At 25.9% G+C, this 15510-nt stretch overlaps 1 protein-coding gene across 5 annotated transcripts in view; it reads right to left on the reverse strand.

The window, feature by feature from the left end:
- Positions 1-15510, reverse strand: part of LOC111674636 — a 276494-nt gene that overhangs the window by 26447 nt on the left and 234537 nt on the right. For 3 of the 5 annotated variants that reach the window (XM_046947770.1, XM_046947771.1, XM_046947769.1), the window contains one exon: positions 14808-14914. The exons of the other annotated variants lie outside the window; for them this stretch is intronic. In XM_046947770.1, the coding sequence (XP_046803726.1) occupies positions 14808-14914 (107 nt within the window). The remainder of the gene's footprint in view (positions 1-14807; positions 14915-15510) is intronic. 5 annotated transcript variants of the gene reach the window in all.

A 15510-nucleotide genomic window follows, 5' to 3' on the forward strand; every position in this document is an offset into this window, starting at 1 on the left:
TTAAATATATTAATAATTTAGTTTTGTGCCATTTAAAAATTGTGCCTTAATTATTAAAAACTTGCATATAAAAATATCGATTGCTTTCAAATACGATTAATGTTGAACTCACCTTTATCTATAAAATGGATATAAGTATAAAACATTTATTGCGATATAAGAATTTTTAGACTTACATACATTTGCACATTATATATATAAGAGATTTATATGTATACATTTTGGAAACAGGAATGAAATTTTTTGAAATGAAAACAAAATGTGCTTATTTTCATAAGTACTAATATAACGTGAACTTTAATCGACATTTCGTATATAAACATAATAAGAATCCTCAACAAATTAATTATAATTTGTAGAGAGCTTTCATATTTCTTTTATACATAATCTCAAATGTAACTCTACTATGTTATTTGGAGCCGAATTACTGGACATAATCGAGTTAAATTTATCGTAACATAATCTTGATATCAAAAAGTCAGCTTATTGATCCTGTATGCGTTAATTATCTCCTTATTTTAATATAATTGTACATATCCCTTTCTGAGGGGAAAGAATGCCGGCTAAGAACAGATCATTTCAAAAACAATTTTTCACAAGTAAATATAATTAACATCAAAAACATGATGACAACTGTATAATAACATTTTATTTATTTAAGTATTTATTTTAATTTAAATATTTATTAATGTAAATAAAATAATTTCCCTTTCCCCCACTGCAGCTTCAATAAGTGCTAAATAAATATTTATCTTTATAAGTTCTTTTTTTGTAAACACAAAGTAAAAAAAGTCATAAAGTTGTAAAACAATATAATAAACAAGCTGGTGTTTCCCTAACAATATATAAAGAGAAACGAGGAATGAGAACAAAACAAAGTAAAAATTTTAAATACAAGAAAAAATGATTCGAGACATAAGAGATAAAAAAGAACAACAATGAGCAGATAAAGATAATTGATTTTTTTAGAATTTTAATTAAAATTTACAACAAATTAATAGATTTCTCGATAAAGGTAAATTAGCTAGAAAGAAAAAAATAAATGAGGTATTACGGTAAAAAAAAAAATGTATTTAAAGTGTAGAACACAATGTGTTAAAGATTTTCTAAATCTTTTTAAAGTGGCTATAGAAAAACAAAACAATTATTCTTTCAAAATTATTTAATCAGCAACAAAAATCTTCTATCAAATCAAAATCACAAGCATCAACATTTCTGCCAAAATGTCCGCAGTAAAAAAAAAATCTACTTATTTGTTGAAAACCTCTTATCAAATGTTACATATTGATTAAAAAGGCAAATTGTATATTTCACTTTTACCATTGACAATGACAGAAAAATCAAATAAACCTCTGCATACATATAATATACAAATTAAGATTACATTGGTTTTAACAACTAGTCACAAGATCCAAACACTTAAATTGTTTATTGACAAACAAGAAAAATCCTTCTCAGACACAAAACTGCCGCACTGGCACAGCGCAAATCCTTTAGATAAACAAAAGCGAACGAAAAAAACTATGTGGTTGAATGTGGAAGACAAGAAAAACACAAAACGAATTATTTTATCAGCATCATCTTATTTCTACTTAAACTCTTCCAACATTACTTTAGCAAGTACTTGATATCTTATATTGATTAGACAATAAATTTAGTATCACAAGCATAGCACAGCACAGCACAGTACTTAATTCATACGTACTATGTATATACATATATACATTGGCAGCAATTGTGGGTTTAAAATAATAAGAAAGACAATGTGTTGGAGTCAATTTTCTGTTTAATGCAGGGGGTATACAGTGTTTAGTAGACGTCTGCTGTTCTTTTACAGCTTTTGTTCCGTTTAAGAAAACACAACAACAATTTAATTTTATTATTACTGACGGCAACTAACGAAAGAATTATAAAACACCCTTAACCAAAAATATCAACATGGTGTGATATGATAATGATTTTATTTAGTTTTAACAGGTTCATAGAAAATAACGAACAGTGGAGAAAATTTAGATTTTGGTGATTAAGTTTTCAATATAACTTTCACAATCATCTAAAGTTTTTATCTTTAAAACATTTAAGTTGTATGAGTTATAGCACAGAAAAATATTGCTTATTTTATTAAAAAATCTATATAAATACGAATGTATACATAAATAACTCATTTACTGCAAAATTGACATAACTTAAACTCTCATTCAGACCACTGTTTCTCAACAAATTTTTGTTTATATCTTCATAGCCATTGTTTATAATAACAACACTTTTTTAAAGCTTCTTGTTTTGTTTAGATGTGCATCTCTATGATATTTCTCACACTCGCAGTTTTGCAAAACAAATACTTATATCTAAAACGACTATAAATACAGCTGGGCTTGGTCGACCATGTGATACCTAACGCCATTTATGAGTGTATTTAAAATATCATTTGATGTTTGAGTAATTTTTTTGAAAATGACTTTCTTAGAGGGCTAACTAGAAATGAGGCTGGAATTTAGAAAAAATCGGTAATTCTATTTAGTTAGGACAGCAGTACGTTACAAAAATCGGTACAAACGGCTTTCAGGGACGATGCTGCGGAATAATAACAAGGTTTTCCTTGAGTCCTTGCTAGATTCTAAGAAGATGAGCGATCACTAAAAAAACACTAAATGAACTATAATTTGATTACAAAATTAGAATAGCAGTACGTTACAAAAGTCAGTTCAAACGGATAATAACCTCACCATGTAGTATTGCAGGGTATAAAAATATGCACATTCACCTTAATAAAGGCCTTAATAAAGGCCTAACTTTGCAGGCTCCTAGTTAGGAATAATTATAAGGCCAGCACCAATAAAATTTTAAAGAATATTGTCCAGATGTGTTGTCTACAGATCAGAAATTGAAAATGTAGAAATGTACGGTTTATGTATCGAAAATAGACAAAACCACATTTCACTTAGCCTCCATTAGAATGAATATTCACCCTGAAACTAGTCACAAATCAATACGTTGATATGTTATGAATTGTAGCGATAATCAAATTATATAGTTATAAAATAATAAAATTACTTTAACGTTAATAATTGGCGTCAAATAATTTATATAAACAAGTTCCTCTCTTTCATGGTTGTCAGTCAGATTACTATATGTAATAGTTCAACAAAAAACTAGTTTTATGAGGATATTACTCACTATTTGAAAAACCTAAAGAGATTGGTTAATTATTTAAAGAAAAAAAACTACGATTTAGAATGTGTATAGAAGTTTAGAAGTGGTTCTATAACACATTATAAAATGAATGCGTAAATTAGTCCATTAAAGGCCTACAAAGTGAAGCCCTAGTCTTACCATTGTATTCATGCAAGAAAAAAAACATAGAACATATATAATAGACGGAGGATGGAAGCGTAGTAATAAGCTAATACTCTTAGTATTTTCATTGTAATTTCTGTTGATATTTGCAATACTGCTTCGAAAGTTGTTGTTCTTTTGCTTAGTCTTTATATTTTGTTATTCAGCTTATTGTGTTTGTTGTTCATTTTGAAATCAAAACATTACTTAATAAGTATAATAATAGCAGATGTAGAAACGAGTATTGAAATGTAATGAAATCGTTGTTGGTTTTATTTTTTTGATAAATAAAGATATTATGGTTGCTTATGCTGTTATTTTTGTTGCTAATATTATTGTTGTTGACAATTTTGATAATGATAAGACTTTGTGACTGCCTAGGAGAAATATAACAAGTAATACTCTCGCACTCTTTCCTACTCCCTTTTACGTTTTTTTTAGTTTATTATCATGTAATTGACTGCTTATTGTTAATGTCATTTCAATTGTTGTTATTGTCTGTTTTTTATTGTTATCATTATGTCTATGTACAAAATTGTGACACAAAATAATAGTATAGAGTGGGAGTTGTATAAAGTAAAAGGATCATTTTATTTTTGCTTCTTTTTATCATTGTGTTAACACAGGAAGTCATTGCTGTTCTCATTAAGACTTTTATGTAAATTGACAAGTCTATTTAGTATTGTCTTTTTGTTGGGTATTGTTATTCATATTACAAATGTTTTATTAAATTTTTCGCATTAAGCTAGAAAATTGACTAAGTGTGTTGAAAATTATAATAAATAATAATAGACGATTTAATTTTATGATTAAAGCTTAATTATGTTTATTTATGACAGACAACCCCCTTGTCGTTTAAATTGCCAAAAGTATTTTATAATTACGAAATTAGTACTTTAAGGCGTATAGTTGTTTTTCTTAAATTTTTCTATTATGTTACAACTTGACGTATACTTAATATTTAAATTGACAACTTTTAATATTAAGTATACTTTGTATTTTCTATTATGTTACACCTTGACGTATACTTAATATTTAATTTGACAATTTTAAATATTAAGTATACATTGTATTCATATTTTTTGTAGTTATTTGAAAATTTAAATACTATATTATCTTACTTATTAGTTATAATAATGACTATTTGTAATTAAACACTACCATTAGCAGTTTAATATTCAAAAAATATTTTTATTTACAGTGGTGGAAAAAATAATAGAAACGACTTTATTTTGTGGTTAAAACTAAATTTTCTGAAGAACTACCTGCTAGACTTGTATTGATGATTACTATCTCAAATAAATGGTATTAAAATCTTAATTTATATGATATACATACTTAATAGATTTTCTTGCTCCGTCGTCTTTTATTGGTATTTAAAAAATTTGTATTGAAAAAATAATTGAAAGATTTCATACGCAATGTCTTTTGTTTCAATTTTGAAAATTTTAATTATAAATGAAGTATACTTTGTTTTTATGAAAAATTTGCTATTTTATCGTTTGATTAACCGTATGGTTCCTAACAGCTGATTTAGTGATTTCACATTCAACATTTTTTAAACAAAATAAACAGATAATGAAAAAATTACTTTAAATTGTCGAATTTTATACAAAATCAGTTTTTGAGATGACTACCAGTCAAAAAAGTTTTAGATCCACTTACAGATTATAGCCCAAATTTCGAGCAATTCCAGTAGTAACTCCGCTCTGTCTAGCACCCGTCCTGGCATATGTTCAATGATAGATGAACCGCTTAGCAATCGACAAAAACTCATATATATTTCAATGTATACAACTTTCATAAAGTTTTCATGGCGTGGAGAAGTCCTCAGCTTATAATCAACGTTTTAGTAGCAAGTCTATTAGGTTTTATTCAAAAGGCTGAGCCGATAACCGAATACTGAAAGCTAAGCAGAAAAGCAAGTTATCTTAGGCTTACCTTAAAAAAATACTGTCGCGAAAATAGGCGAATCTTCACTAGCCACCAAGAAAAACATATTCCTTGTCAATTACCAAACGTGGATCACGATTTTCATGATGGTAAAAGTTCGGCAAACAGTGAGGTTTGGTATTTTTAGATCAAAGCCATGTTCTAGGAAATCTGTGTTGCCAAAGAAGATTTTGGCAATACTGATAAAGCGTACGGTTACATATTTTTATAGCCAAATGCATTTGTATTTTATTACAAAGACTTACTTCAAGGGAATTGTACCCTTTCCGAAATAACTGGCTCAGTTACTTTATATATAAGTACAATGCAAAAATATAAATCATGTTTTTAAAATGTTTTTGCAAAATTTTTCTTAAAAAGTTTTGATGAAATTTCTATGGGATTTTTCTTTTAAACATTAATACTGTGGGAAGAGCTCCAAAAAACTGTTTAAAATATATATGTTTCAGCCATTAATGAAATTTAAAGACAATATAAATAAATTTAATTGTCCGTCTGTTTGTTTTTGCAAAAAAAAAAAAAAAAAAAATGAAAATCTGGAAACTTCTTGGAAATCTCTATTTTTTACTTTTTATTATTTCTGCAATATATTAACAAATAAATAATAATATATGTACTTAAAAAATTATTTAAATAAAAACAACCGAAATAAATTGAATTGTACAAATGACAGACAGCAAGAAAATAAATTTCTATAAAAATAAACATGCAATTATAATTTAATAAAACAAATTACAAACAGTATATAAAATTACAAAAAAAAAATACAAACATTACGTGCAAGTTTATAAAAAAAACATAGTTTACAAATAAACATAAAAACATACTAAATAAAAACACATACTCATACATTATGAGCATTAACACAAAAATGCAATAAATTTGAAAATATTACAATTATTTTGAATAATATAAACACAAAATTATATGAGAGACAATATAAAGTTTAACAGTGCCCAAGAGAGTGATGTTTCTAAACTAAATTATGTACAATAAAAATATTACATTTTTATATACATATGTAAATTTATGTTTTACATAAATATTACAAACTTAGTATAACATACGCAAACTATAAATATTTAAAAAAAATATATATTTACATTTTTGCAGTTAATATAAAAATTATAATAATAGATTTTTGTATATTAGTAGTTGTATTACAACTTTATTCTATAGAAAATTATTTAAAATTTGGTATAATTTAAGTTATAAGAGATATTTAGATTTTATTTTTGGATTATTTGAAAACCTGATGTCAAAATTGAATTTCTTTAGAAGATTATTTTAGTTTATAGTAAACAAACTGTTCAAATGTGAATTTTTAAATCTGTCTAATTATTGCATGTATTAAAGATATATGAATCCAAAAAAACTTATTTGACAAAAATGTCCAACTTTGACTCACTCAATCTACAGCAGATTTATCCTTTGAGTAAATTTCATCTAAGTTGATTTATGTAATTTGGGTCACTTGACATAAAATCTGTTTAAAATAGGTTTACAATAAAAAATAAATATCGCTCCGAAATTAACGTATCTTTCGACATGTAAGTATTCAATAACCATTATTATTAAATAATACTTTTTCGCCAAGTTTTGCGAAGACAAATGACATGGAACAAAAATCCATTAAAATTTTACCAATATATGTGCCGTCATTTGGCATTTTTCAATCAATAAAAATTTAAAATATTTTTTGAAAATTTTACTCAAAATAGGACCTTTCATTGAAGCAATGCGGTAGTACTTACTTTTGGGATGAATAACTAATTATTTTTGTTCGACGAGATTAAAAAATAACTGGTTACAAATGTGCTTAACGGACTTTCTCGGGCTTAAACTCGACTTCATAGCTATTTTTTGTATTTATAATCTTTCGCTTACTCCGTGCTCCATTATCAAGTTATTTTATAGTGTTATTTGGAATATTTTTTACATAAAAGTATAAATCGACAATTTTTAAACAAATACTTATATCAACTATGAATCGAATCGCAAACTCATTCTCTAGATAATTTTCTGCAAATCCCATTCAAAAAAGTTAAGTAATGTTATTGATAACGACTTTTGTATTAAATAACTAAATTATCTAGATTACTCATTTGCAAAATTTTAAGATATTTTGCAGAGTTTTTATCCTTCGACAGAATATTGATGTCAGTATAAAAAATGTAACTAATAAATTGTAATTTTAATTTTGGGACCACACTAATATATATAAATATATATGTAACTGATTTTTTTTAATGTTATTTATTATGATACCAAAACAGAAATTGAATTTGTTAACGTTTCTTTTTTATATTTTTTTTTATTTTATGTTGTTATTTCGCGTATTTATTTAGCTTAAAGCGTTAGAGTGTAAACATGTAAATATTTAACCATTTTGTTTATATTTGTCAGTTTTTTTAGCTGTTAACAATATATGCACATCTATTCGTCTACCCGTATGTACTTACATCGCTTGTTCATTTGTCAGACTAGGTCTGCATGTTCATTTTGTATTTAATTTATTTATTTACATATGTTTTGAATTATTTGTTTTATTTTATTCATGAACATATTTTAGTTTTATTAAATAAATGTACATACAATGTATTATCCGTGGTAAAACCATGAACATTTTAAAATATCTTAAGCTTATTGGAATGCTAAAATGTAACGTAGTTTGATAGGATGGCTGTTAATGGTTTAATATTTTTTAAACTCATAAATTGTCAACACTTTAACAACATTGTATGTGATTGTTCATTTTGCTGTTCTTCTGAACTGAACAATGCAATTAGTTTTTATATTGTCATAATTTAATACGATTTTTTATTTCGCCAACGTACTTTATTTTTTATATTTACTTAATTTAAATAATATGAAATAAAACTAAATAATATTTTGTAATAAAAGTTTTTAATTTGATTGTATATGTATGTCGTAATGATTACTAGAACTTAGTAAAATTAAGAAAGTAAATAAAATCGGCTAGAAAATTTTCGAGCTAAACATTAACACAATGTAAATAAATGTATTTAACAATATTCACGTCATATTTAACAAATTCTTAATTGTAGTTGAACACAACATTTCTAAACAGATTTTGGACAGTTCTTCAACTTGTTCTATATACATATTTCACTTTGCGCAAATAAACATTTCCAAATCTAATATATTTAATTAACAAGCAATTAAACATCTACTTTAACTAACTATTCTAATTTAACACAATCATAGTATGGATCATTAATTGTACAAGTGCTGACACATTTTATTGGTCTTCTTGTTACAAAATCGTAACCATATGATTATAAATATATAGATGTATGTGTTTAATTCTTAAATCTATTTATGAATATATTGCAAAATATACTCATATCTATCCTACATACCCTTTCCACCAGCATTAACAAAGATATGCATCTATCAGTTCCGGGAACTTTAACTACATTTAAGCTTCTTATAAATTCTATTTACGAGTATATGTATTTATGTTGGTAAATGCATTTAGCATAAAATTTTACATACATACATATGTATTATATTTGAGTAACCGTAAATACATGTGTGGTATATATGCAAGGACTTTCATTATAAATGGAAAATCAGCAACTTATTTCGGTTTAATTTAAAATATGATGCAACAAAAAATCTAAGAACAAAGCCAAAACTATTCTGTATTTTATCATTCAGGCTTGAAATTTAAATACTTGCTTAGCACAAATATAATTAATATTAAATATGACAATAGTGTTAATTATTACATAGTTCATTTGTATTAGTGTGTATTTAATATATTCTATTTAACTGATCAAAAATACTTTTAAGTTAATTCTCATTAGATTCTAAGACGATCTAGCCATGTCCGTCTGTCTGTCTGTTGAAAACACGATGGAGTCCAAAAGGACACAGCTAGAGAGCTAAAATTTTACACAATAGTTTTTAGTTGATCCATGTTGATTGGTATTGAAAATTATCAATATTGGTTCACGATTTCGGCTAGCCCCCATATACAACACACTTTTTTAATTTCTTATTGCAATGACATTTTCAAATATAAATATTTTAGCTCCAATAGATTTATGTCGCATTTTTCCTTTCTAATAGATGCTTAAAATACAGAATTAATTTCTGTTACATCTCTCATCATAGCACCACCCTCTGGCCCATAGTGCAATGTCCGTCTATCCGAAAATTTCGACGGGCTCACAATTTTGAATAAAATTAAAAAAAAAAAAATAGACGTAATCTATAAAGTCAAGAAAATATTTGCACAAAATTTCATTGAAATAAAAAATTGAATTGTCAATTTTTTGTCAAATACAATTTTTCATTTCGACCCGCCATAAAGTCCTAGAAAGCAACATTTTATAATGTCTGACAGGATACTTATATTAAAACATGTTTATTGATGTTATATCAATAGTTGTAATTGTAAAATTGTAATATTTTTAATATTATTGTTGTTACGCCTATTGGTATTTTAGGAGACTATTTGAGCAATACCAGTTGACAGTCAAAGTTTAAATAGTCATAAAGATTCATGAGAAAATTATGCAGAATTTTGGCATACAGAAATTATTATGATTAAGTAATGACTAAAAGTCGGAATTAAGAGTTAGTTAGTGTAAAATGAGGATGTTTGTATGTTATAAAAAATTTCGAAAATATATGTACCTACATCCAGATGGCATGTTTTGCTTGTCCTTTACGAGAATCTGTGGTAGGAATCGCACCATAATACGACTTCTGGTCTAACATACACGAAACATATATAATTACTTATTAAATGTAATTTGAAATTTTTTATTTTAAAATATTAAGTGATTTTAATTTCTCCTTAAATTTTTTCAGTATGTAACAACCGTCGATATTTTACTCTCCACCAGTATTTAGTTTTGTAAATATATAAATAGGAATCTATACATACATTCATCTATATTTTACAATTGTTGATGGGTCCCCATGGTCGAAAACATACATGTTTACATATACTTATATGTTCACAAACTTATATTCAAATATGTATAGACCTATTTAATGCTATATATTATAACTGCATATAAATTCTGAAACATAATATTATATGTAATACTCATAATATATAGAATACACTTTACAAAGTTCAATCATCCATAGACCAACTGTTGTACTCTTAAAGCGCTCTTTCATATGGGAAAAAACAAATATTACACCATCGGCAATGCATGCAAACATATGTTTGCATATATATTTTAGTATATATTTTAGTATGTTTAGAATTGTCTGCATAAAACCATAAATTGTTTGCATTTTTTTGCAACAATTGCTGTTATCACGATTACAATCAATATTAAGTACATGCGTATAGTGTAATACAGACAGCAATCAACGAAATATTTTTTTATATTTTTTGGGGATTTTTTCTTTACTCATCAAAATTCCCAGAGTATTTGAACAATGACATGACGTTATTGTATTGCAAAAAAATTAAAAAAAAAAACTACAACAAACTATAAAGAAAATTATCAAAAATTTAGTATGCTTTTTACATACATTAGGATGAGAACAAACTGGAAATAATTAGAACATTATTTTCATTTAAAAAATAAAAATGTTGTTTTTTTAAATATTTCTTTGTGTTCAATATAAGTAAAAACCTCAATAATTAACTGTTTGCTCCTTTTAAACTTTGAGCAGGCTCAGCCGAAAAAAATGTAGAAACAATTTTCGGTAAGCTGATGTTCCAACATTCGAACGGGGCGATCCTAATATATATGTATATATGAATAACATCTAGGGTTAAAACACGATATACCCTACAGTACGAAAAATGCCAATTGGAACCTAAAATAAAAATAATGATAAAAGTGACCGTTTGCATTAAATGAAGCAGAAAATTTAAAAATTGTTTTAAAAGTTGCATGTTATTCATAACAACTTATAGCTTTGTATGTACAAAAGATCAGTAAGATGTCAATCGGTCACTCTCAATGACACCCTGATAAATTCAATAGTAACATTGCTAGTGGGTTGTAGTAGTTCTTAGGAGCTGTTCATATCGCTGTTGTCGAACAAGTTCGCTGTATTGCAGAGTAATGACAAACATATATGGATGTATGTAAGTATGGTCATATGCATAGACAGTATAAAGAGCTTATAATGTTATCATTGCCAAAAATATATAAGGATTTATGTTTACAAATGTTTATTGCACAATAGGATTGAATGCAACCAAAAAATATAAGGAAGAATAATGAAAACTAAATGTAATAGCATTTAAACTCCATAATTTAAAGAAAACTAATAAAGGCTAAACAAAAATCTAATAAATGTCATATGTTTATTGTGGCTAACACAATGGGTAATATATCTTCCATAGAAACCTTTTCTGCGTTTTTATAACTCAACTTCGTATTACATATTAATTTTCTAAATCCCACAGAACTCAGCATAACTGGTGCTGTGCTGACAAAGTTGATGATGACTATGATTTCATTGAGCATAATGTAATACATACATATACATATGTAGCATGTCTAGGTTTTTGTGTGTTTCTAAAGTTTTAGAATGCATGTCAATACACAAATTTATTTCTTTCAAATGCAGATACGAATATCAAAACCGAACATAACATCAATAACCACAGCAGCTACAAATAATAATAATTCTGCACAAGTTGTATAGTAGTAGCAGTAATAATATTGATGATTATGAGCATTAATTTATATATTTTATATACACATGTACATATGTCTGTAATTTGATTAGACTGGTTTTCTTTTCGATAAGTATTATATTATAAACAAAATATTTGTTAAAATTTTGATGGCTCTTTTGCCACCGGGGTTATATAGCAAGCTTCATACATATGTTTATTAATTAGCCACAAAAAACTTTTTATTTTATTAATTTTGAAATTTATTATTAAATAATCAATTTCAAAAATACTATTGTTTTTTCTCAATCGATAAGATTTTGATGCAGTCCATACCTGTCTGACTTAATGAAATAAACTTTATGTAATCGAAACCACTTTATTAGATTTACACATATGCATTTTTATCGTAATATCATACCATTTGCTATATTTTAAATTTTAAAATAGCACAAGCGGTTTGTATATATTTATTAAAAGTTTAAAGCAAAACAAACAAAATTACTGATAACTTTATATGTTAATATTTTAAATTACTGATATTTTGGAAACATTTGTTCAATTCACAATCGATGTTGTAGCGTTGTATGTCAGCAGCTGCTACAATAGTCATAACAATATTGTTGGTATTTTCTATGCAAAAGCTCTATACAACTCTTACGACAATTTTTCATATGTTTTTCTAATGTCGTAAGAAAGTTCAGTGTTGTCAATTGTTTATTTCAGCATATAAATAAAAAATTCAATCGATTTTGGCATAAAAAACGATAAAGTGGTAACACAGAAATTACAAACAAACAGCTGTTTGCCAAAACAAAAATAAAGTTTAAAAACTGTTTATTTATTAGTTTAAAATGTGGAATAATGCAAATAATAGAATTTTAAATAAAAAGAAATTAATTTGGTTTATTTTGCTCGCTTAATTAGTTTAATTTGATTTTTTATCTTTTGACATTGTTTGTTTTGATTTTTTTTCATTGTGAACATAAACATATGACTTGCTGCAAAGATCTGTTCACAATCACTGTTACTAAACTTTAGTAGGTACAATATACAACTTGATTGTGAATTGAACAATTATTTTCTATTTAATAATTTAAATTTATTTTAATTATTCGAAATTAAATTTTTGTGTAGGGTATTATTTTCAGCTTTACGAATCTTATCAAATTATCCAAAAAAAAAATTTTCAGATGCTCATATGTGTCGAATTGTATTCGAAATTCAGAGTAATATGATATGAGTGATATGAACCAAAGAATGCTGAATTAAAAAAGAGTTGTTAATATTTTAAAACATTAATAAATATTTTTTTCGGAAATTTATATTTCATAAGAAATAAAGTTATTTCCGGATGGTAACATTATATGGAGGATAGCGTCTATTATGGACGGATCTAACTAAAATTTACTATAGAGAATTACGTTCTTTTATAAAATTCTTTATGGACTATTTACCACTATATCGGCATTATCAAGCCACTTTTAAGGTAAAGTATTTTTCTGAAGATAACCTTTATAATTCCTATAAAACATGTTTGTTTTAAATCTCATCACTATTATTAGCCAACTGAAAATATTAGGCCAGTTATGAGTTCATAAATTCATATTCTTATTAACTTGTTGATGTCAAATTTCAACACTAAACTGCCCACAACTTTAAAAGTAGCACTAAGTATTTTTTACCGTTTATGCAAGTGATGTATAGATTGATTTCCAAAGAATCAAAAATAATAAATATTTTTTAAATGGAAGGTATATTATTTAATATTGAAATTTTTTGAATCATTTTTTCGCTGGGTGGTATAAAATGCTAAAGTCATTTTATTAAGTGGCCTTATATACTGCAAAATTTTGAACGTTAAACTTTTTTAATAAAGGGGACCTTATATGGGAGAAGGGTGAATTATTTACAGATCCTTTAATAAGGTCCCAGGATATATTTTTTTTGTCTACGACCAATATTTTGATGCGTAAATATAAAAATCATTTAAAATATCATCAGTTATACATATGGGCAATTTCGTGTCAAGTAAAGTACTATTGGATATTATCAGTCAGAAACAATCGAAATTAAATGGAGTCAAGTTGGGTCACTTGACACGAATGTGTCTTTAAATATTTAAAATTAAGTTAGAAAAGGGGTCATCTGTCAACAAATATCAAACAAAGAAAAATCGAGTTTGAATATCTTCAAAATTATTAAATTCATTACCGTTAAGATTTTATCGAGAATGAATTTTAAAGCACGATAAAATTTTAACTATAATGAATTTCGAAATTTCGTATTTATTCGAATTCATCAAAATCGTTCTTGATAATGTAGCGATTTTTTTATTGTTTATTTGTTGAGAAGGGAAATTACCAAACATGTACTATGCCAGAAGTTAAGATCATTAAATTCATGAAGAAAGTGTATTAAGATCGAAAAAACCCCTGTACAGCTTTAACAGTTAATAATACATATGTTTAAAAATGTGAAAATATCTATCGTTAAAACAAATTATTTTTTTTATCAAATTTTAAACAGTGACATTCAGATCATTTCATAGATATTCCATAGACTTGTCCATAAACTATATTAAAAAAATGTTCATATTTTACTAGTCATTAGACTAGTCCACTAACTAGACTTTAAAAATTTATCTCTTTATGAATTATAATAAATAATTATGAAAAATATCTTATTCTATTTAATTTAATTATTTATTTACTTAATCCATATCTAATTACTAAAATAATATTCTTACCCTATAACTAAAGTAAATTTAATTATTTCAATTTGTAATAATAATTGTGCAAGTAAAAATAGTTACATTATTTTAAAATGCATGAAATGAATGTTTCAGTTTTTTAATAGCAATTTTAAATTATACAAATTATCTACTTACCTCTATCATCCATTGTATCGCCCTCATAGGTACGGTGGGTATAAACATCGCTACCGGTGGTAAATTCATCTTTAAAAGGATATTTGTGCAATTTGGTGCTAGAACTACTGCAATTTTTGTGAATTTGTGAATTTATACAGCAATCAATACACAGATACACACAAATGTATATTATTAGTGAGTTTAAAGTGCAGAAAGAGAAAAAAGTGATTTATTGGTGTTTCGTTAATATAATGTGAGACTCAATATAAGAACTTTATTAAAATAATGTTGAAAGTGCTTAAGTGATGTACATACATATACATATATATAGTTTAGTAATCTTAGGTGTTTTTGTATAAAGAGAGATTTTTATACTTTGTGCAAAGTTTTATATAAGCAAAATTAATTATTTATATGTATTTATAGAAAATAAAAACCTTAGACATTCCAAAAATGTTCTTTGTAGAGTAATATACTTATATACATTGTTGCATTTGACCAGTGCTAAATATATAAACATTTTATTAATGTTTTTCAAATATTTTACTACCGGTTGCTTTAAAATTCCATTATTTCCACATGTTCACAAATAATACTTAACACGTATTTCCGGTATGAATTTAAAATGTCTCATAGCAGTATTGTCATATTATAAAAAAATAATTTCCAAACTTAAGATTATTTTGTCTCACACTTTCGTCTTTTAAGTAAGAAACTATTG

Source organism: Lucilia cuprina, chromosome 4 (assembly GCF_022045245.1).
Source record: "Lucilia cuprina isolate Lc7/37 chromosome 4, ASM2204524v1, whole genome shotgun sequence".
Taxonomy (NCBI): domain Eukaryota; kingdom Metazoa; phylum Arthropoda; class Insecta; order Diptera; family Calliphoridae; genus Lucilia; species Lucilia cuprina.